This window comes from Hypanus sabinus, chromosome 14 (assembly GCF_030144855.1).
Source record: "Hypanus sabinus isolate sHypSab1 chromosome 14, sHypSab1.hap1, whole genome shotgun sequence".
Lineage (NCBI taxonomy): Eukaryota > Metazoa > Chordata > Chondrichthyes > Myliobatiformes > Dasyatidae > Hypanus > Hypanus sabinus.
The window spans coordinates 107,068,917-107,088,534 of record NC_082719.1 but is presented as its reverse complement, the minus strand read 5'-3'; the positions used below and the strand labels follow the sequence as shown (position 1 = coordinate 107,088,534).

Sequence of the window (19,618 nt, the reverse complement as noted above, 5' to 3'; positions counted from 1 at the left end):
ACCAAGTAAATTTGAGGGCAGGGTGGAGGTTGGAGGTGAATTGGATGAAGTCCATGAGTTCAGCACGGGTGCAGGAAGCAGCACCAATGCAGTGTAGGGAAAGTGCGGGATGGTCACCAGTGTAGGCTTGTTACATGGACTATTCCATGTAGCCGACAAACAGGCAGGCATAACTGGGACCCATGCGAGTGTCCATGGCTACCCCTTTTGTTTGAAGGAAGTGGGAGGAGCCAAAGGAGGAATTATTTAGAGAAAGGATGTGACACTAGACAGAGGAGAGTGGTGGTGAAGGGGAACTGGTTGGGTCTGGGTCCAGAAAGAAACTGAGAGCTTCGAGGCCTTCCTGGTGGGGGTGGAGGAGCATTGGGCCATTCGTCCCTTCCCACTGATCTTCCTCCTGGCATTTATCCTTGCCATCAGAACAAGTGCCAAATCTGCCCCAACACCTCCTTCCGCACTACCATTCAGGGCCCCAAACAGTATCTTCCAGGTGAGGTGACACTTAACCTGTGAGTCTGTTGGGGTCATCTACTGTGTCCAGTGCTCCTGGTGTGGCCTCCTGTACATCGGTGAGACTCGATGAAGATTGGGAGACCACTTCACCGAGCACCTACACTCTGCCTACCAAAAAAAGCAGGATCCCCCAGTGGCCACCCATTTTAATCCTACTTCCCATTCCAATATGTCAGTCCATGGCCTCCAATACTGTTATATAACCATATAACAATCACAGCACGGAAACAGGCCATTTTGGCCCTCCTAGTCCGTGCCGAACCCTTACTCTCACCTAGTCCCACCTACCCGCACTCAGCCCATAACCCTCCACTCCTTTCCTGTCCATATACCTATCCAATTTTACCTTAAGTGACACAACTGAACTGGCCTCTACTACTTCTACAGGAAGCTCATTCCACACAGCTATCACTCTCTGAGTAAAGAAATACCCCCTCGTGTTTCCCTTAAACTTCTGCCCCCTAACTCTCAAATCATATCCTCTCGTTTGAATCTCCCCAACTCTCAATGGAAACAGCCTATTCACGTCAACTCTATCTATCCCTCTCAAAATTTTAAATACCTCGATCAAATCCCCCCTCAACCTTCTACGCTCCAATGAATAGAGACCTAACTTGTTCAACCTTTCTCTGTAACTTAAGTGCTGAAACCCAGGTAACATCCTAGTAAATCGTCTCTGCACTCTCTCTAATTTATTGATATCTTTCCTATAATTTGGTGACCAGAACTGTACACAATATTCCAAATTTGGCCTTACCAATGCCTTGTACAATTTTAACATTACATCCCAACTTCTGTACTCAATGCTTTGATTTATAAAGGCCAGCGTTCCAAAAGCCTTCTTCACCACCCTATCTACATGAGACCACCTTCAGGGAACTATGCACTGTTATTCCTGGATCTCTCTGTTCCTCTGCATTCCTCAATGCCCTACCATTTACCCTGTATGTTCTATTTGGATTATTCCTGCCAAAATGTAGAACCTCACACTTCTCAGCATTAAACTCCATCTGCCAACGTTCAGCCCACTCTTCTAACCGGCATAAATCTCCCTGCAAGCTTTGAAAACCCACCTCATTATCCACAACACCTCCGACCTTAGTATCATTGGCATACTTACTAATCTAATTTACCACCCCATCATCCAGATCATTTATGTATATTACAAACAACATTGGGTCCAAAACAGATCCCTGAGGCACCCCGCTAGTCACCGGCCTCCATCCCGATAAACAATTATCCACCACTACTCTCTGGCATCTCTCATCTAGCCACTGTTGAATCCATTTTATTACTCCAGCATTAATACCTAACGACTGAACCTTCTTAACTAACCTTCCATGTGGAACTTTGTCAAAGGCTTTGCTGAAGTCCATATAGACTACATCCACTGCCTTACCCTCATCAACATTCCTCGTAACTTCTTCAAAAAATTCAATAAGGTTTGTCAAACATGACCTTCCACGCACAAATTCATGCTGGCTACTCCTAATCAGATCCTGTCTATCCAGATAATTATTAATACTATCTCTAAGAATACTTTCCATTAATTTACCCACCACTGATGTCAAACTGACAGGTCTATAATTGCTAGAATTACTTCTAGAACCCTTTTTAAACAATGGAACCACATGAGCAATACGCTAATCCTCCGGCACAATCCCCGTTTCTAATGACATCTGAAAGATCTCCGTCAGAGCTCCTGCTATTTCTACACAAACTTCCCTCAAGGTCCTGGGGAATATCCTGTCAGGACCCGGAGATTTATCCACTTTTAAATTTCTTAAAAGCGCCAGTACTTCCACCTCTTTAATTGTCATAGGTTCCATAACTTCCTTACTTGTTTCCCACACCTTACACAATTCAATATCCTTCTTAGTGAATACCGAAGAGAAGAAATTGTTCAAAATCTCTCCCATCTCCCTCGGTTCCACACATAGCTGACCACTCTGATTCTCTAAGGGGCCAATTTTATCCCTCACTATCCTCTTGCTTTTAATATAACTGTAGAAACTGTTGTTGACTGTTTACACTTTTTCATAGATGCTGTCTGACTGCTGAGTTGCTCCAGCATTTTGTGTAGGAGGATGTCAGAGAAGGTTTTTTTTTACAAAGAGTGGTGGGTGCATGGAACACGCAGCCTGGGGTCGTGGTAAAGGCAGATACATCAGGGACATTTACCAGAATCTTAGGTAGACATATGAATAATAGGAAACAAGAGTAAATGGTAGGACATTGAAGAATGCAGTGGAACAGAGTGATCTAGGAATAATGGTGCATAGTTCCCTGAAGGTGGAATCTCATGTGGATGGGGTAGTAAAGAAAGCTTTTGGTATGTTGGCCTTTATAAATCAGAGCATTGAGTATAGGAGTTGGGATGTAATGTTAAAATTGTACAAGGCATTGCTAAGGCCGAATTTGGAGTATTGTGTACAGTTCTGGTCACCAAATTATAGAAAAGATGTCAACAAAATAGAGAGAGTACAAAGATGATTTACTAGAATGTTACTTGCGTTTCAGCACCTAAGTTAAAGGGAAAGATTGAACAAGTTAGGTCTTTATTCTTTGGAGTGTAGAAGGTTGAGGGGGGACTTGATAGAGGTATTTAAATTATGAGGGGGATAGATAGAGTTGACGTGGATAGACTTTTTCCATTGAGAGTAGGGGAGATTCAAGCCAGAGGACATGAGTTGAGAGTTAGGGGGCAAAAGTTTAAGGGTAACACGAGGGGGAATTTCTTTACTCAAGAGAGTGGTAGCTGTGTGGAACGAGCTTCCAGTAGAAGTGGTAGAGGCAGGTTTGGTATTGTCATTTAAAGTAAAATTGGACAGGTATATGGACAGGAAAGGAATGGAAGGTTATGGGCTGAGTGCGGGCCAGTGGGACTTGGTGAGAGTAAGCGTTCGGCACGGACTAGAAGGGCCGAGATGGCCTGTTTACGTGCTGTAATTGTTATATGGTTATAAAAGGGCTATTGTAGGTGAGAGTGATCTTATAGTGGGTTATATCATTGGTTGAAGGACTGAAGAGCCTGACTGTGCAGTACTGTTCTATATTTGCTGATTGCCATTGCAGTAAGATGGGCGGGCCTTCAAAATCCTACAAAACGTAGTGCTATGACCCTGCCTATCAGAGATAAAGCCCTTTCCGTCACTAAGCATTTACATGGAGCACTGTTGCAAGAAAGCAGTATCCATCATCAGGGACCCCCACCTCCCAGCACATGCTCTTCTCTCACTGCTGCCATCAGGAAAGAGGTACAGGACCCACACCACCAGGTTCGGGAACAGTTATTACCCCTCAACCATCAGGGTCCTGAACCAGAGGGTATAACTTCACTCACCCCATCACTGAACTGCTCCCACAACTGATGGACTCATTTATCAAAGACTCTTCATTTCATGACCTCAATATTTATTGCTTGCTTATTTATTATTTTTTTAAATTTCCTTTTGTATTTGCAATTTGTCTTTTGCACAATTGTTGTCCACCCAGTTAGTGCAGACTTTCAGTGATTCTGTTACAGTTATTGGATTTATTGAGCATGCCTGCAAGAAAATGAACCTGAGGGTTGTATATGGTGATATCAATTTACTTTGAACTTTGAAACTGCAGCTCATAATGTGCTCTGATTTTCACTGGATCCTGATGCTGTAAGTAAATGCAAGACTTATTACCATATCAACACACACTAAATGCTGGAGGATATAACATTCAATGTTTTGGGCTGAGGCCCTTCTTCAATATAGAAATGTCAATTGTTTATTCATTTCCATAGATGCTGCCTGGTCTGCTGAGTGCCTCCAACATTTTAGAAACAGAAAACATACAGCACAATACAGGCCCTTTGGCCCAGAAAGCTACGCCGAACATGTCCTTAACTTAGAAATTACTTAGGATTTACCCATAGCCCTTTATTTTTCTAAGCTCCATGTACTTACCACTCTTAAAGACCCTATGATATCCGCCTCCACCACCTTCGCCGGCAGCCCATTCCATGCACTCAGCACTCTCTGCGTTAAAAAAAAACACACCCCTGAGATTTCCTCTGTACCTGCTTCCAAGCACCTTAAATCTGTCCTCCTATGCTAGCCATTTCACTCTTGGGAAAAAGCCTCTGACCATTCATACGATCAACGCCTCTCATCATCTTGTACACCTCTATCAGGTCGCCTCTCATCCTCCATCGCTCCAAGGAAAAAAGGCCGAGTTCACTCAACCTATTCTCATAAGGCATGCTCCCCAATACAGGAAACATCCTTGTAAATCTCTTCTGCACCCTTTCTATGGCTTCCACATCCTTCCTGTAGTGAGGTGACATGAACTGAGCACAGTGCTCCAAGTGGGGTCTGACCAGGGTCCTATATAGCTGCAACATTACCTCTTGGCTCCTAAACTCAATCCCACGATTGATGAAGGCCAATGCACCTTATGCTTTCTTAACCAGAGTCAACCTGCACAGCAGCTTTGAGGGTCCTATGAACATGGACCCCAAGATCCTCCACACTGCCAAGAGTCTTACCATTAATACTATATTCTGTCATCACATTTGACCTTCCAAAATGAACCACCTCACACTTATCTGGGTTGCCACTTCTCAGCCCAGTTTTGCACCCTATTGATGTCCCACTGTACCCTCTAACAGCCCTCCGCACCATTCACAGCATCCCCAACCTTTGTGTCGTCAGCAAACTTACTAACCCATCCCTCCACTTCCTCATCCAGATCATTTATAAAAATCATGAAGAGAAGGGGTTCCGGAACAGATCCCTGAGGCACACCACTGGTTACCGACCTCCATGCAGAAAATGACCCGTCTACAACCACTCTTTGCCTTCTGTGGGCAAGCCAGTTCTGGATCCACAAAGCAAAGTCCCCTTGGATCCCATGCTTCCTTACTTTCTCAATAAGCCTTGCATGGGGTACCTTATCAAATGTCTTGCTGAAATCCATATATACTACATCTACGACTCTAACTTCATCAAAGTGTTTACTCACATCCTCAAAAAATTCAATCAGGCTCGTAAGGCATGACCTGCCTTTGACAAAGCCATGCTGTCTATTCCCAATCATATTATACCTGTCCAAATGTTCATAAATCCTGCCTCTCAGGATCGTCTCCATCAACTTACCAACCACTGAAGTAAGCCTCACTGGTCTATAATTTCCTGAGCTATCTTTACTCCCTTTCTTGAATAAGGGACCAACATCCACAACCCTCCAATCCTCAGGAACCTCTCCCATCCCCATTGGTGCAAAGATCATCACCAGAGGCTCAACAATCTCCTCCCTTGCCTCCAACACTAGCCTGGGATACATCTCGTCCAATCCCAGTGACTTATCCAACTTGATGCTTTCCAAAAGCTCCAGCACATCCTATTTCTTAATATCTACATGCTCAAGCTCTACAGTCTGCTGGAAGTCATCCCTACAATCGCCAAGGGTCCTTTTTCATAGAGAATACTGAAGAAAAGTATTCATTAAGTACCTCTGCTATCTGCTCCGGTTCCATACCCACTTTTTCACTGTCACACTCGATAGGTCCTATTCTCTCATGTCTTATCCTCTTGCTCTTCACATACTTGTAGGATGCCTTGGGGTTTTCCTTAATCCTGTCCGCCAAGGCCTTCTCATGGCCTTTCTGACTCTCCTAATTTCATTCTTAAGCTCCTTCCTGCTAGCCTTATGATCGTCTAGATTCCTATCATTATCTAGTTTTTTGAACCTTTCATAAGCTCTTCTTCTTAACTAGATTTACAACAGCCTTTGTACACCACGGTTCCTGTACCCTACCATCCTTTCCCTGTCTCATTGGAATGTACCTATGCAGAACTCCTGCAAATATCACCCCGAACATTTGCCAAATTTCTTCCGTACGTTTCCCTGAGAACATCTGTTCCCAATTTATGCTTCCAAGTTCTTGCCTGATAGCCTCATATTTCCCCTTACTCCAATTCAACACTTTCCTAACTTGTCTGTTCCTATCCCTCTCCAATGCTATGGTAAAGGAGATGGAATTGTGATCACTATCTCCAAAATGTTCTCCCACTGAGAGATCTGACACCTGACCAGGTTCTTTTCCCAATACCAGATCAAGTACAGCCTCTCCTCTTGTAGGCTTATCTACATATTGTGTCAAGAAACCTTCTTGAACACACCTAACAAACTCCACCCCATCTAAACACCTCGCTCTAGGGACATACCCATCGATATTTGGTAAATTAAAATCTCCCACCACAACAACCCTGTTATTATTACTCCTTTCCAGAAACTGTCTCCCTATCTGCTCCTCGATGTCCCTGTTACTATAGGGTGGCCTATTTAAAAAAAAACACCCAGTAGAGTTATTGACCCTTTCCTGTTCCTAACTTCCACCCACAGAGACTCCGTAGACAATCCGTCCATGACGTCCACCTTTTCTGCAGCCGTGACACTATCTCTAATCAACAGTGCCACGCCCTCACCTCTTTTGCCTCCCTCCCTGTCCTTTCTGAAACTTCTAAAGCCTGGCACTCTAAGTAACCATTCCTGCCCCTGACCCATCCAAGTCTCTGTAATGGCCACCACATCATATCTCCAAGTACTGATCGACACTCTAAGCTCATCCGCTTTGTTCACAATACTCCTTGCATTAAAATAGACATATTTCAAACCATCAGTCTGAGTGCGCCCCTTCTCTATCACCTGCCTATCCTCCCTCTCGCACTGTCTATAAGCTTTCTCTATTTGTGAGCCAACCGCCTCTTCCCCAGTCTCTTCAGTTCGGTTCCCACCCTCTCAGCAATTCCAGTTTAAACTCTCCCCAATAGCCTTAGCAAACCTCACCACCAGGGTATTGATCCCACTGGGATTCAAGTGCAACTGTTTCTTTTTGTACAGGTCACACCTGCCCCAAAACAGCTCCCAATGATCCAGAAATCTGAATCCCTGTCCCCTGGTCCAATCCCTCAGCCATGCATTTATGCTCTACCTCATTCCATTCCTATACTACTGTCACATGGCACAGGCAGTAATCCCGAGATTACTACCTTTGTGGTCCTGCTTCTCAACTTCCTTCCTAACTCCCTGTAGTCTGTTTTCAGGACCTCCTCCCTTTTCCAACCTATGTCATTGGTATAAATATGTACCATGACCTCTGGCTGTTCACCTTCCCACCTCAGGATATTGTGGACGTAATCTGAAACATCCCGGACCCTGGCTCCTGGGAGGCAAACAACCATCCAAGTTTTTTTCCTGTGTCCACTGAATCATCTGTCTGGCCCCCTAACTATAGAGTCCCCTATCACTACTGCCTTCCTCTTCCTTTCCCTACCCTTCTGAGCCACAGGGCCGGACTCTTGTGCCAGAGGCACGGCCACTGTTGCTTTCCCCAGTTAGGCTGTCTCCCCCAACAGTACTCAAACAGGAGTACTTATTGTCAAGGGGTACAGCCACAGGGGTACTCTCTAGTACCTGACTCTTCCCCTTCCCTCTCCTGACTGTTACCCACTTGTCTGTCTTCTGTGGCCCCGGTGTGACCACCTGCCTATAACTCCTTTCTATCACCTCCTCACTTTCCTTGACCAGACGAGGGTCATCGAGCTGCATCTCCAGTTCCCTAATCTGGTCCCTCAGGAGCTGCAACTCGACACACCGGGTGCAGATCTGGCTGTCTGGCAGGCCGGGAAACTCCAATACCTCCCACATCTGACACCCAGTACAGAACACCGGCCTTGCACACATGCTTCCTGTCTGTATTCATCTTGCCTCAACCCGTTATCGCCGAAGCCCGGTTGAGCCAAAGGCTTTCTACTCTGTCTCCCTCTACTCTGGCACCTGCTCTATAAGGTATCTCCCTTTAAACTCTTCTCACTGTTCTACCTGGCTGACGTCCATGCGCTTGCACAGTCGTGCCCCGATCAATAAGTGCTGTACATTTTGTGTATTGCTCTGGATTTCCAGCATCTGCAGAATCTCTTGTGTCTATTTTTCACTGTATTTAAGATCTACCTTCAGTGAGTGAAAATGACAGTTGTAGTTTATGTGTGCTATGCTATTGTAATTCCAACAACAGATTATAAAAATTGGCATTTCTTTTATTTCTAGGAAAAAGCAGTCTGCCCACTTTTCATCTGGAAACTATCTCTACAAATGATGTGCTTGATGTGATCATTCACACGAAGCCGTCTGCAAAGAGTCTCGGTCAGAAATACACTGCCTGGCAACATGAATATGAGTCAGTGTGAACTGATGGATACTGGAGCTGTTACCTATGCTTGTCCACTCTCCCTCTCAGTGGATTTGCTGTGGACAACTTTTGAATGTTCCGTGTGAAATTGCTGCCTTTCAAAAGCATCCTGGCATCTAAACATTAAATGTTTGTAATTTCTGCCGTGCTGGAAAGCCAGTGGATGTTCTCAATCGACGAGGACTAACACTGAGAGATCTGCAGTTATATTAGAGTCACCAAGAATGATATACCTACCTGTTGAGCTCAGAGAGTTGACACCTTCTCCACTGTGAAGAATATTACAAACTGCAAGGATACATACAGCAGACAAAGAGAAATATTTGTTTGAGGAAGTTGTTAACTGAGAGAAGCTAGCAGGCCACCAGCAGCAAATTTGAGGAAAACTAATAAATTGTGGATTTATCTGTGGTTTGATTCTTTGATCCATATACAGCCCTTGCTGCTTTGTTGTGTTGTACGAGGTTGGAGATGCTATTTGCTTTAATGGCTGTCACTGTAAATTACTCTTATACACTCAGAGGCCACTTTATTAGGTACATCATGTCCCAGAAAGGTGGCCATTCTGTGTAGCTTTGTGGTCATCTGCTGCAGTAGCCCATCCACTTCAAGGTTAGAGTGTTGTGTGTTCACGGATGCTCTTCTGCACACCACTGTTATAAGACCACAAGACCATAAGTTATAGGAGCAGAATTAGGCCATTTGGCCCTTCAAATCTGCTCCCCCTTTTGCATGGCTGATCCATTTTCCCCCTCAGCTGCAATCTCTTGCTTTCTCCCTGTATCCCTTCATGCCCTGACCAATCAGGAATCTATCAGCCTCTACCTTAAATACATAGAGACTTCGCCCCACAGCTGCTCATGACAATGAATTCCACAGATTCTCCATGCTGGCTAAAAAAATTACTCCTCATCTCCATTCTAAAGGAATGTGCCTTAGACTCCCCCACCATAGGAAACATCCTCTCCACATCCACTCTATCTGTGCCTCTGGTCCTAGACTCCCCCACTATAGGAAACATCCTCTCCACATCTAGTCTATCTGTGTCCTCTGGTCCTAGACTCCCTCACTACAGGAAACATCCTCTCCACATCCACTCTATCTGTGTCCTCTGGTCCTAGACTCCCCCACCATAGGAAACATCCTCTCCACATCCACTCTATCTGTGCCCTCTGGTCCTAGACTCCCTCACTACAGGAAACATCCTCTCCACATCCACTCTATCTGTGTCCTCTGGTCCTAGACTCCCCCACTACAGGAAACATCCTCTCCACATCCACTCTATCTGTGTCCTCTGGTCCTAGACTCCCCCACTACAGGAAACATCCTCTCCACATCCACTCTATCTGTGTCCTCTGGTCCTAGACTCCCCCACTATAGGAAACATCCTCTCCACATCCACTCTATCTGTGCCCTCTGGTCCTAGACTTCCCCACTATAGGAAACATCCTCTCCACATCCACTCTATCTGTGTCCTCTGGTCCTAGACTCCCCCACCATAGGAAACATCCTCTCCACATCCACTCTATCTGTGTCCTCTGGTCCTAGACTCCCCCACTATAGGACACATCCTCTCTACATCCACTCTATCTGTGTCCTCTGGTCCTAGACTCCCCCACTCCAGGAAACATCCTCTCCACATCCACTCTATCTGTGTCCTCTGGTCCTAGACTCCTCCACTATAGGAAACATCCTCTCCACATCCACTCTGTGTCCTTTGGTCCTAGACTCCCCCACTACAGGAAACATCCTCTCCACATCCACTCTATCTGTGTCCTCTGGTCCTAGACTCCCCCACCATAGGAAACATCCTCTCCACATCCACTCTGTGTCCTCTGGTCCTAGACTCCCCCACTCCAGGAAACATCCTCTCCACATCCACTCTATCAATTCCTTTCACCATTCGATAGATTTCAGTGAGGTCATCCCTCATTTTTCTGAATTCTAGTGAATATAGGCCCACAGCCTCCAAATGCACATCAATTCAATCCTGGAATCATTTTCATGAACCTTCTTTGAAATCTCTCCAATTTCAGAACATCCTTTCTAAAATGGAGCCCAAAACTGCTCCAAGTGAGGCCTCACCAGTGCTTTATAAAGTCTCAACATTACATCCTTGCTTGTATATTCTAGTCCTCTTGAAATGAATGCTAACATTGCATTTGCCTTCCTCATCATAGATTCAACCTACAAATTAATCCTCAGGGAATCCTGTACAAAGACTTGCAAGTCCCTTTGTGCCTCAGATTTTTGTATTTTCTCTCCATTTAGAAAATAAGTCAACGCTTTAATTTTTTTTACCAAAGTGCACGACCATACATTTCTCGATATTGTATTCTATCTGCCATTTCTTTGTCCATTCTCCTAATCTGCCCAAGTCCTTCGGTAGCTTCTCTATTTCCTCAAAACTACCTGCCCCTCCACCTATCCTCATATTGCCTGCAAACTTTGCAACAAAGCCATCAATTCTATCATCCAAATATTGAATTGTAACATAAAAAGAATCGCTCCCAACACAGATCCCTGTGGAACACCATAAGTCACCAGGAACCATCCAGAAAAGGCTTTCTTTATTCCCACTCTTTGCCTCCTGCCAATCAGTCACTGCTTTATTCATGCTAGAATATTTCCCGTAATACCATGGGCTTGTAGCTTATTTAGCAGCCTCATGTGTGGCACCTTGTCAGAGGCCTTCTGAAAATCCAAGTACACAACATCAACCGATTCTCTTTTGTCTAGCTTACTTGTTATTTCTTCAAAAATCCCAACAGATTTCTCAGACAAGATTTTCCCTTGAGGAAACCAAGCTGACTATGGCCTATTCTATCATGTACTTCCAAGTAACCCAAAACTACATCCTTAACAATCAACCCCAACGTCTTCCCAACTACTGAGGTCAGACTAACTGGTCTATAATTTTCTTTCTTTTGCTTCTCTCCCTTTGTGAAGAGTGGAATGACATTTGCAATTTTCCAGGCTTCTGGAACCATTAGGATTCTAGTAATCTAGTAATTCTTCAAAAAAAAATTATTAATCCTTCCACATTCTCTTCAGCCACCTTTCAGAACTCTGGGCTGTACACCACATGGTCCCGGTGATTTGTCTACCTTAAGACCGTTTAGTTTCCCAATAACTTTCTCCCTAGTAATGGTACCTTCACACACTGACACCTGGAACTTTCACCATACCTGCTAGCGTCTTACACAGTGAAGCCCAATGCAAAGTACTTATTTAGTTCGTCCACCATTTCCTCATCCCCCATTATTACCTCTTTTGTATTATTTAATAGTGGTTCAATATTTACTCGCCTCTCTTTTACATTTTATATATCTGAAAAAACTTTTAGTATCCTCTTTAATATTATTGGCTAGCTTACTTTCATATTCCACCTTTACCTTCTTACTGACTTTTTAGTTGCCTTCTGTTGATATTTAAAAACTCTTAACATCCTACGAATTTTTCCTCTATTTTATGATCTGTCTTTGGCTTTTATGTTGGCTTTGACTTCTCTTGTTAGCCATGGTTGTGTCATCTTTCCTTTAGAAAATTTCTCTCTCTTTGAGATGTTTCGATCCAGTGCCTTCCGATTGACTTCCAGAAATTCCAGCCATTGCTGCTCTGCCATCATCCCTGTCAGTGTTCTTTTCCAATCAGCTCTGGCCAGCTCCTCTCTCATGCCTGTAATTCCCCTTACTCCACTATAATACTGATACATCTGACTTTCAAAGGTTGAATTTAATGTCAGAGAAGTGTATACAATATACATCCTGAAATGCTTTTTCTTCACAAACATCCATGAAAACAGGGAAGTACCCCAAAGAATGAACGACAGTTAAACGTGAGAACCCCAAAGTCCCCCCAGCTCCCCCCTCCCACGTGTAAGCAACGATCCTCCTCCTCCCACCAGCAAAAAGGAGCACATCGTAACGTCACTGAGCCCAACCATGTGCTAAGCAATAGCAAAGGCACAGACCATAGTTACCCCAAAGGCCTCGCTTTTCATCCGACACTCGACAAACCAAAGGTTCTCTCTCTCCCTGGCAAGGGAGAGGGAGGTGTTCCCCATTTATCTTCGCCTCAGATTTCAGGGTGAATTTGATCATATCATGATCACTTGGCCCCTAAGCGTTTTTTTTGTAGCTGAAGCTCTGTGATCAATTCCAGTTCATTGCTCAACACTCAATCCAGAATAGGTGACCTTCTAGTCTAAGGTTTTCAGAGCCTTATCAGGTACTCCATCAGGACCTTCCAACTTGCGAGGGTTCACTCTCTTTAAAGACAGCCTAACATCAGGTATCTTCATAGCTGTAGTTGTGTTCTCCTTTCCAAAGCGTGCATAGAAAGTGTTGAGTTCATCTGGTAGTGAAGCATCGCTGCCATTCATGCTATTGGGTTTCACTTTGTAGGAAGTAATGTCTTGCAGACCCTGTCAGAGTTGCAGTGCATCCGATTTCACTTCCAAGCTTGTTCAAGTAGGAGCAGTCCCCGGTCATCAAATTCTGGGTGATACCAGGAAGACACTAGTAAAATTGGTCCCAGACCGGTCATCAGTTCCGATGCACACAGAGGCTTTGGGGATTATCTTTGTGAGAAACATTGAATGAAACAGCAAATGTATTCAATAACAAAATAACTCGAATTCTATCCACTCATTTTCACTTTTATTCCCTTTGATTTGTACATCATTTATGATGTTACTAAGACCTACATCAAGCCAAGCTTCATCTTTAAACAAAACTTTAACTGTTTATCCAGGCCATCTACCCATTCATTTGTTCATTTATTCGGAGATACAGCAAAGACAGGCTCTTCCAGCCACTGACCCACGTTGCCCAGTATCGCACAAATTTAACCCTATCTTAATCACAGGACCATTTATAATGACCTGACTCTGGTGCCCCATGCAATCTGACCTCCTAGACCCATTCCGACATGTCAGTCTATAGCCTCCTCAACTGGCACAATGAGAGTACTCCCAGCTTGGAGAGAAACACCTCATATTCTGTCTGGGTAGCCTGCAACCTCATGGCATGAACATTTGATTTTTTAAATTTCTTCCTTCTCCCCCTCTTCCTTTCTTTCCCACTCACTATTCTGGCTCCCCTCTCACCCTTTCTCATTTCCTCCTCACCTGCTGATCATCTCCCCTGGATCCCCTCCTCCTTCCCCGTCTCCCATGGTCCACTCTCTCCTATCAGATTCCTTCTCCAGCCCTTTACCTTTCCCTCCCGGCTTCTAACTTCATTCCCCCACCCAAACTTCCCCCTCACCCATCACTGCCAGTTTTCCCCACTCCCCTCGTGTTCTGCCTTCTGTCCCCTTCCTTTCGTGACTGCCTGGACTTCGGAGTGACCCAGGCCCACTTCCGATAGTTGTGAGGGTTATTTGAACCTGATCCCGCTGTCAGCAGCCTACAGAAGGACAGAAAACATACACAGCTTCTCTGCCCTCTGATAGATACCAGTCATCTTTATTTATTTTATTTCGAGATACAACATGGTAACAGGTTTTCTGGCCCAACAAGCCTGCGTCACCCAATTACACTTGACTGATTAGCCCGCTAACCGGCACGTCTTTGGAAACCAGAGCACCTGGAGGAAACGCACAGTCGCAGAGAGAACCTGCAACAGCAGAATGGAACCTGGGTCGCTGGTGCTATAACAGTGATAGGCTGATGTGGCGCTAATCTTTTTACAGCATATTGTGGAGTATGTGGTCAACAGCTTGGGGGAAAGCATCACACGTCAGATAAGGAGCAGGAGTTATTTTGCATTCATCCCCGCATCGATATTTGCCTTAAAAAAAAATTAAACAAGAAGTGTCAGGTGATTGCCAAAGACTAGTCTTGCAATACAGACACATTACTGAACAATAAGATTTCTTTTAATAGCTGCCAATGCTTTAAATTATTAATTATTAAGAAATGTCAAGCTGCTTCTCTTTACAAACAGAGTAGGTCCAGAGAGCAGGGCAGCACGGCACACAGAAGAGAAGAAGGACAATGAGTTTGGCTATTGCCACCCTTGGGTTTTGAAAACCTGCAGACTGGAGACAGAGGCAATGACAAGAAACCCTGCAGCATTGAGACCCTGATAACAGAAACAGAAATTTTAGAGCAAATGTATCGAAAGAGAAATATTCATTTACAAGCTCTACATATAAATTACATATTACAACCTCACAAATCTGACAGCTAATTAATTAGTTACTGTTCTAACATAAAGAAGGCAGTAACCAGTTTGTCTGCAGTAAGAACCTCAAACAACCTGGTAATAAACAGATCACAAGCTTTTGAGAGTTAGTTGACGGATACAAATATTCAGAATGTGAGGTGTTCGGAAACTGGAACACCTGATTCTCAGTCTCAGTAGTCTCCAGCCTGAGAACATGAACATTAATTTCTGTAATTTGCAGTAATTTCTCCCCTCCCCCATGTCTTTTTCTATTCTGCATTCTGGCTCCCCTCTCACCTACTCATCACCTCCTCCCAGTGCACCTCCTCTTTCCCTCTCCCATGTCCACTCTCCTCTCGCAGATTCCCTCTTCAACTCTTCACCAAATCCACCAATGCCCCCCCCGCCATCTGCCACCTACCTATCTTCCCCCTCACCAAGCCCTTGCCAAGCTGTGGGAAGCAGTTCAAGCTAGGAGGTGAAAGCTCGAGCCAGCTGGGTGGGGAACAGGGATGAAGTGAGAAGCAGGGAGATGTTAGGTGGAAAAGGTAAAGGGCTGATTCTGGTAAGAGAGGAGAGTGGACTATGGGAGAAAGGGAAGGAGCAGAGGTGAGAGGCAGGTGAGGACAAGAGGCAAGAGTGTGGAATAGAAGGGGGGGGGGGAAATCAGCAGAAGTTGGAGAAATTGATGTTCATGCAATCTGGTTGGAGGTGCCCAGAGTATGAGGTGTTGCTCCACCAGCCTGAGAGTGACCTCATCATGGCAGGGGAAGAGGCCGTGGGACGGCCCGTCAGAACGCCAATGGGATTGCAATCAAAATGGTTGGCGATGGAGAAATTCTACTTTTTTTCCAGGATGGAACAACGCAATTCAGGTGCAAACAGGGAAGGAGAGAGAGAGAGAGAGAGAGGGAGGCCACAGGGAGTGGGGGGGGAAGAGCGACATAAAGAGTGACAGTGATCTCGGAGAGAGTGACAGTGATCACAGGGAGAGAGTCTGATAGTGATCTCGGAGAGAGTGACAGTGATCACAGGGAGAGAGTCTGATAGTGATCTCGGAGAGAGTGACGGCGATCACGGAGAGAATCTGATAGTGATCTCGGAGAGAGTGACGGCGATCACGGAGAGAGAGTCTAATAGTGATCTCGGAGAGAGTGACGGCGATCACAGAGAGAGAGTCTGATAGTGATCTCGGAGAGAGTGACGGCGATCACGGAGAGAGAGTCTGATAGTGATCTCGGAGACAGTGACGGCGATCACGGAGAGAGTCTGATAGTGATCTCGGAGAGAGTGACGGCAATCACGGAGAGAGTCTGATAGTGATCACGGAGAGAGTGACGGCGATCACGGAGAGAGAGTCTGATAGTGATCTCGGAGAGAGTGACGGCGATCACGGAGAGAGTCTGATAGTGATCTCGGAGAGAGTGACGGCGATCACGGAGAGAGTCTGATAGTGATCTCGGAGAGAGTGACGGCGATCACGGAGAGAGAGTCTGATAGTGATCTCGGAGAGAGTGACGGCGATCACGGAGACAGAGTCTGATAGTGATCTCGGAGAGAGTGACGGCGATCACGGAGAGAGAGTCTGATAGTGATCTCGGAGAGAGTGACGGCGATCACTGATAGAGAGTCTGATAGTGATCTCGGAGAGAGTGACGGCGATCACGGAGAGAGTCTGATAGTGATCTCGGAGAGAGTGATGGCGATCACGGAGAGAGAGTCTGATAGTGATCTCGGAGAGAGTGACGGCGATCAAGGAGAGAGTCTGATAGTGATCTCGGAGAGAGTGACGGCGATCACGGAGAGAGTCTGATAGTGATCTCGGAGAGAGTGACGGCGATCACAGAGAGAGTCTGATAGTGATCTCGGAGAGAGTGACGGCGATCACGGAGACAGAGTCTGAGTGATCTCGGAGAGAGTGACAGTGATCACAGGGAGAGAGTCTGATAGTGATCTCGGAGAGAGTGACGGCGATCACGGAGAGATTCTGATAGTGATCTCGGAGAGAGTGACGGCGATCACGGAGAGAGAGTCTGATAGTGATCTCGGAGAGAGTGACGGCGATCACGGAGAGAGTGATGGCGATCACGGAGAGTCTGATAGTGATCTCGGAGAGAGTGACGGCGATCACAGAGAGAGTCTGATAGTGATCTCGGAGAGAGTGACGGCGATCACGGAGAGAGAGTCTGATAGTGATCTCGGAGAGAGTGACGGCGATCACTGAGAGAGAGTCTGATAGTGATCTCGGAGACAGTGACGGCGATCACGGAGACAGAGTCTGAGTGATCTCGGAGAGAGTGACAGTGATCACAGGGAGAGAGTCTGATAGTGATCTCGGAGAGAGTGATGGCGATCACGGAGAGAGTCTGATAGTGATCTCGGAGAGAGTGATGGCGATCACGGAGAGAGTCTGATAGTGATCTCGGAGAGAGTGACGGCGATCACGGAGACAGAGTCTGATAGTGATCTCGGAGAGAGTGACGGCGATCACGGAGAGAGAGTCTGATAGTGATCTCGGAGAGAGTGACGGCGATCACGGAGAGAGAGTCTGATAGTGATCTCGGAGAGAGTGACGGCGATCACGGAGAGAGTCTGATAGTGATCTCGGAGAGAGTGACGGCGATCACGGAGAGAGTCTGATAGTGATCTCGGAGAGAGTGACGGCGATCACGGAGAGAGTCTGATAGTGATCTCGGAGAGAGTGACGGCGATCACGGAGACAGAGTCTGAGTGATCTCGGAGAGAGTGACAGTGATCACAGGGAGAGAGTCTGATAGTGATCTCGGAGAGAGTGACGGCGATCACAGAGAGAGAGTCTGATAGTGATCTCGGAGAGAGTGACGGCGATCACGGAGAGAGAGTCTGATAGTGATCTCGGAGACAGTGACGGCGATCACGGAGAGAGTCTGATAGTGATCTCGGAGAGAGTGACGGCAATCACGGAGAGAGTCTGATAGTGATCACGGAGAGAGTGACGGCGATCACGGAGAGAGACTGATAGTGATCTCGGAGAGAGTGACGGCGATCACGGAGAGAGAGTCTGATAGTGATCTCGGAGAGAGTGACGGCGATCACGGAGACAGAGTCTGATAGTGATCTCGGAGAGAGTGACGGCGATCACGGAGAGAGAGTCCGATAGTGATCTCGGAGAGAGTGACGGCGATCACGGATAGAGAGTCTGATAGTGATCTCGGAGAGAGTGACGGCGATCACGGAGAGAGTCTGATAGTGATCTCGGAGAGAGTGATGGCGATCACGGAGAGAGAGTCTGATAGTGATCACGGAGAGAGTGACGGCGATCAAGGAGAGAGTCTGATAGTGATCTCGGAGAGAGTGACGGCGATCACGGAGAGAGTCTGATAGTGATCTCGGAGAGAGTGACGGCGATCACAGAGAGAGTCTGATAGTGATCTCGGAGAGAGTGACGGCGATCACGGAGACAGAGTCTGAGTGATCTCGGAGAGAGTGACAGTGATCACAGGGAGAGAGTCTGATAGTGATCTCGGAGAGAGTGACGGCGATCACGGAGAGATTCTGATAGTGATCTCGGAGAGAGTGACGGCGATCACGGAGAGAGAGTCTGATAGTGATCTCGGAGAGAGTGACGGCGATCACGGAGAGAGTGATGGCGATCACGGAGAGAGTCTGATAGTGATCTCGGAGAGAGTGACGGCGATCACAGAGAGAGTCTGATAGTGATCTCGGAGAGAGTGACGGCGATCACGGAGAGAGAGTCTGATAGTGATCTCGGAGAGAGTGACGGCGATCACTGAGAGAGAGTCTGATAGTGATCTCGGAGAGAGTGACGGCGATCACGGAGACAGAGTCTGAGTGATCTCGGAGAGAGTGACAGTGATCACAGGGAGAGAGTCTGATAGTGATCTCGGAGAGAGTGATGGCGATCACGGAGAGAGTCTGATAGTGATCTCGGAGAGAGTGATGGCGATCACGGAGAGAGTCTGATAGTGATCTCGGAGAGAGTGACGGCGATCACGGAGACAGAGTCTGATAGTGATCTCGGAGAGAGTGACGGCGATCACGGAGAGAGAGTCTGATAGTGATCTCGGAGAGAGTGACGGCGATCACAGAGAGAGAGTCTGATAGTGATCTCGGAGAGAGTGACGGCGATCACGGAGAGAGTCTGATAGTGATCTCGGAGAGAGTGACGGCGATCACGGAGAGAGTCTGATAGTGATCTCGGAGAGAGTGACGGCGATCACGGAGAGAGTCTGATAGTGATCTCGGAGAGAGTGACGGCGATCACGGAGACAGAGTCTGAGTGATCTCGGAGAGAGTGACAGTGATCACAGGGAGAGAGTCTGATAGTGATCTCGGAGAGAGTGACGGCGATCACGGAGAGAGTGATGGCGATCACGGAGAGAGAGTCTGATAGTGATCTCGGAGAGAGTGACGGCGATCAAGGAGAGAGTCTGATAGTGATCTCGGAGAGAGTGACGGCGATCACGGAGAGCGTCTGATAGTGATCTCGGAGAGAGTGACGGCGATCACGGAGAGAGTCTGATAGTGATCTCGGAGAGAGTGACGGCGATCACAGAGAGAGTCTGATAGTGATCTCGGAGAGAGTGACGGCGATCACGGAGACAGAGTCTGATAGTGATCTCGGAGAGAGTGACGGCGATCACGGAGAGAGTCTGATAGTGATCTCGGAGAGAGTGACGGCGATCTCGGAGAGAGTCTGATAGTG

General features: G+C 46.4%; 2 protein-coding genes across 8 annotated transcripts in view; one reads left to right on the top strand and one right to left on the bottom strand.

Annotated features, from left to right (window-relative positions):
* Positions 1 to 9,145, top strand: part of katnal2 (katanin p60 subunit A-like 2) — a 138,892-nt gene extending 129,747 nt beyond the window's left edge. For 4 of the 6 annotated variants that reach the window (XM_059989777.1, XM_059989776.1, XM_059989778.1 and 1 more), the window contains one exon: positions 8,599 to 9,145. In XM_059989777.1, coding sequence (XP_059845760.1) covers positions 8,599 to 8,738 — 140 coding nt within the window. In that variant the 3' untranslated portion in view covers positions 8,739 to 9,145. The remainder of the gene's footprint in view (positions 1 to 8,598) is intronic. The other 2 variants (XR_009515744.1, XR_009515742.1) reach the window with 1 other exon arrangement.
* Positions 9,146 to 13,388: 4,243 nt separating this feature from the next.
* The window catches only part of hdhd2 (haloacid dehalogenase-like hydrolase domain containing 2), a 64,779-nt gene continuing 58,549 nt past the window's right edge, over positions 13,389 to 19,618 (bottom strand). For both annotated transcript variants that reach the window (XM_059989768.1, XM_059989767.1), the window contains exon 8: positions 13,389 to 14,535. In XM_059989768.1, coding sequence (XP_059845751.1) covers positions 14,432 to 14,535 — 104 coding nt within the window. In that variant the 3' untranslated portion in view covers positions 13,389 to 14,431. The remainder of the gene's footprint in view (positions 14,536 to 19,618) is intronic.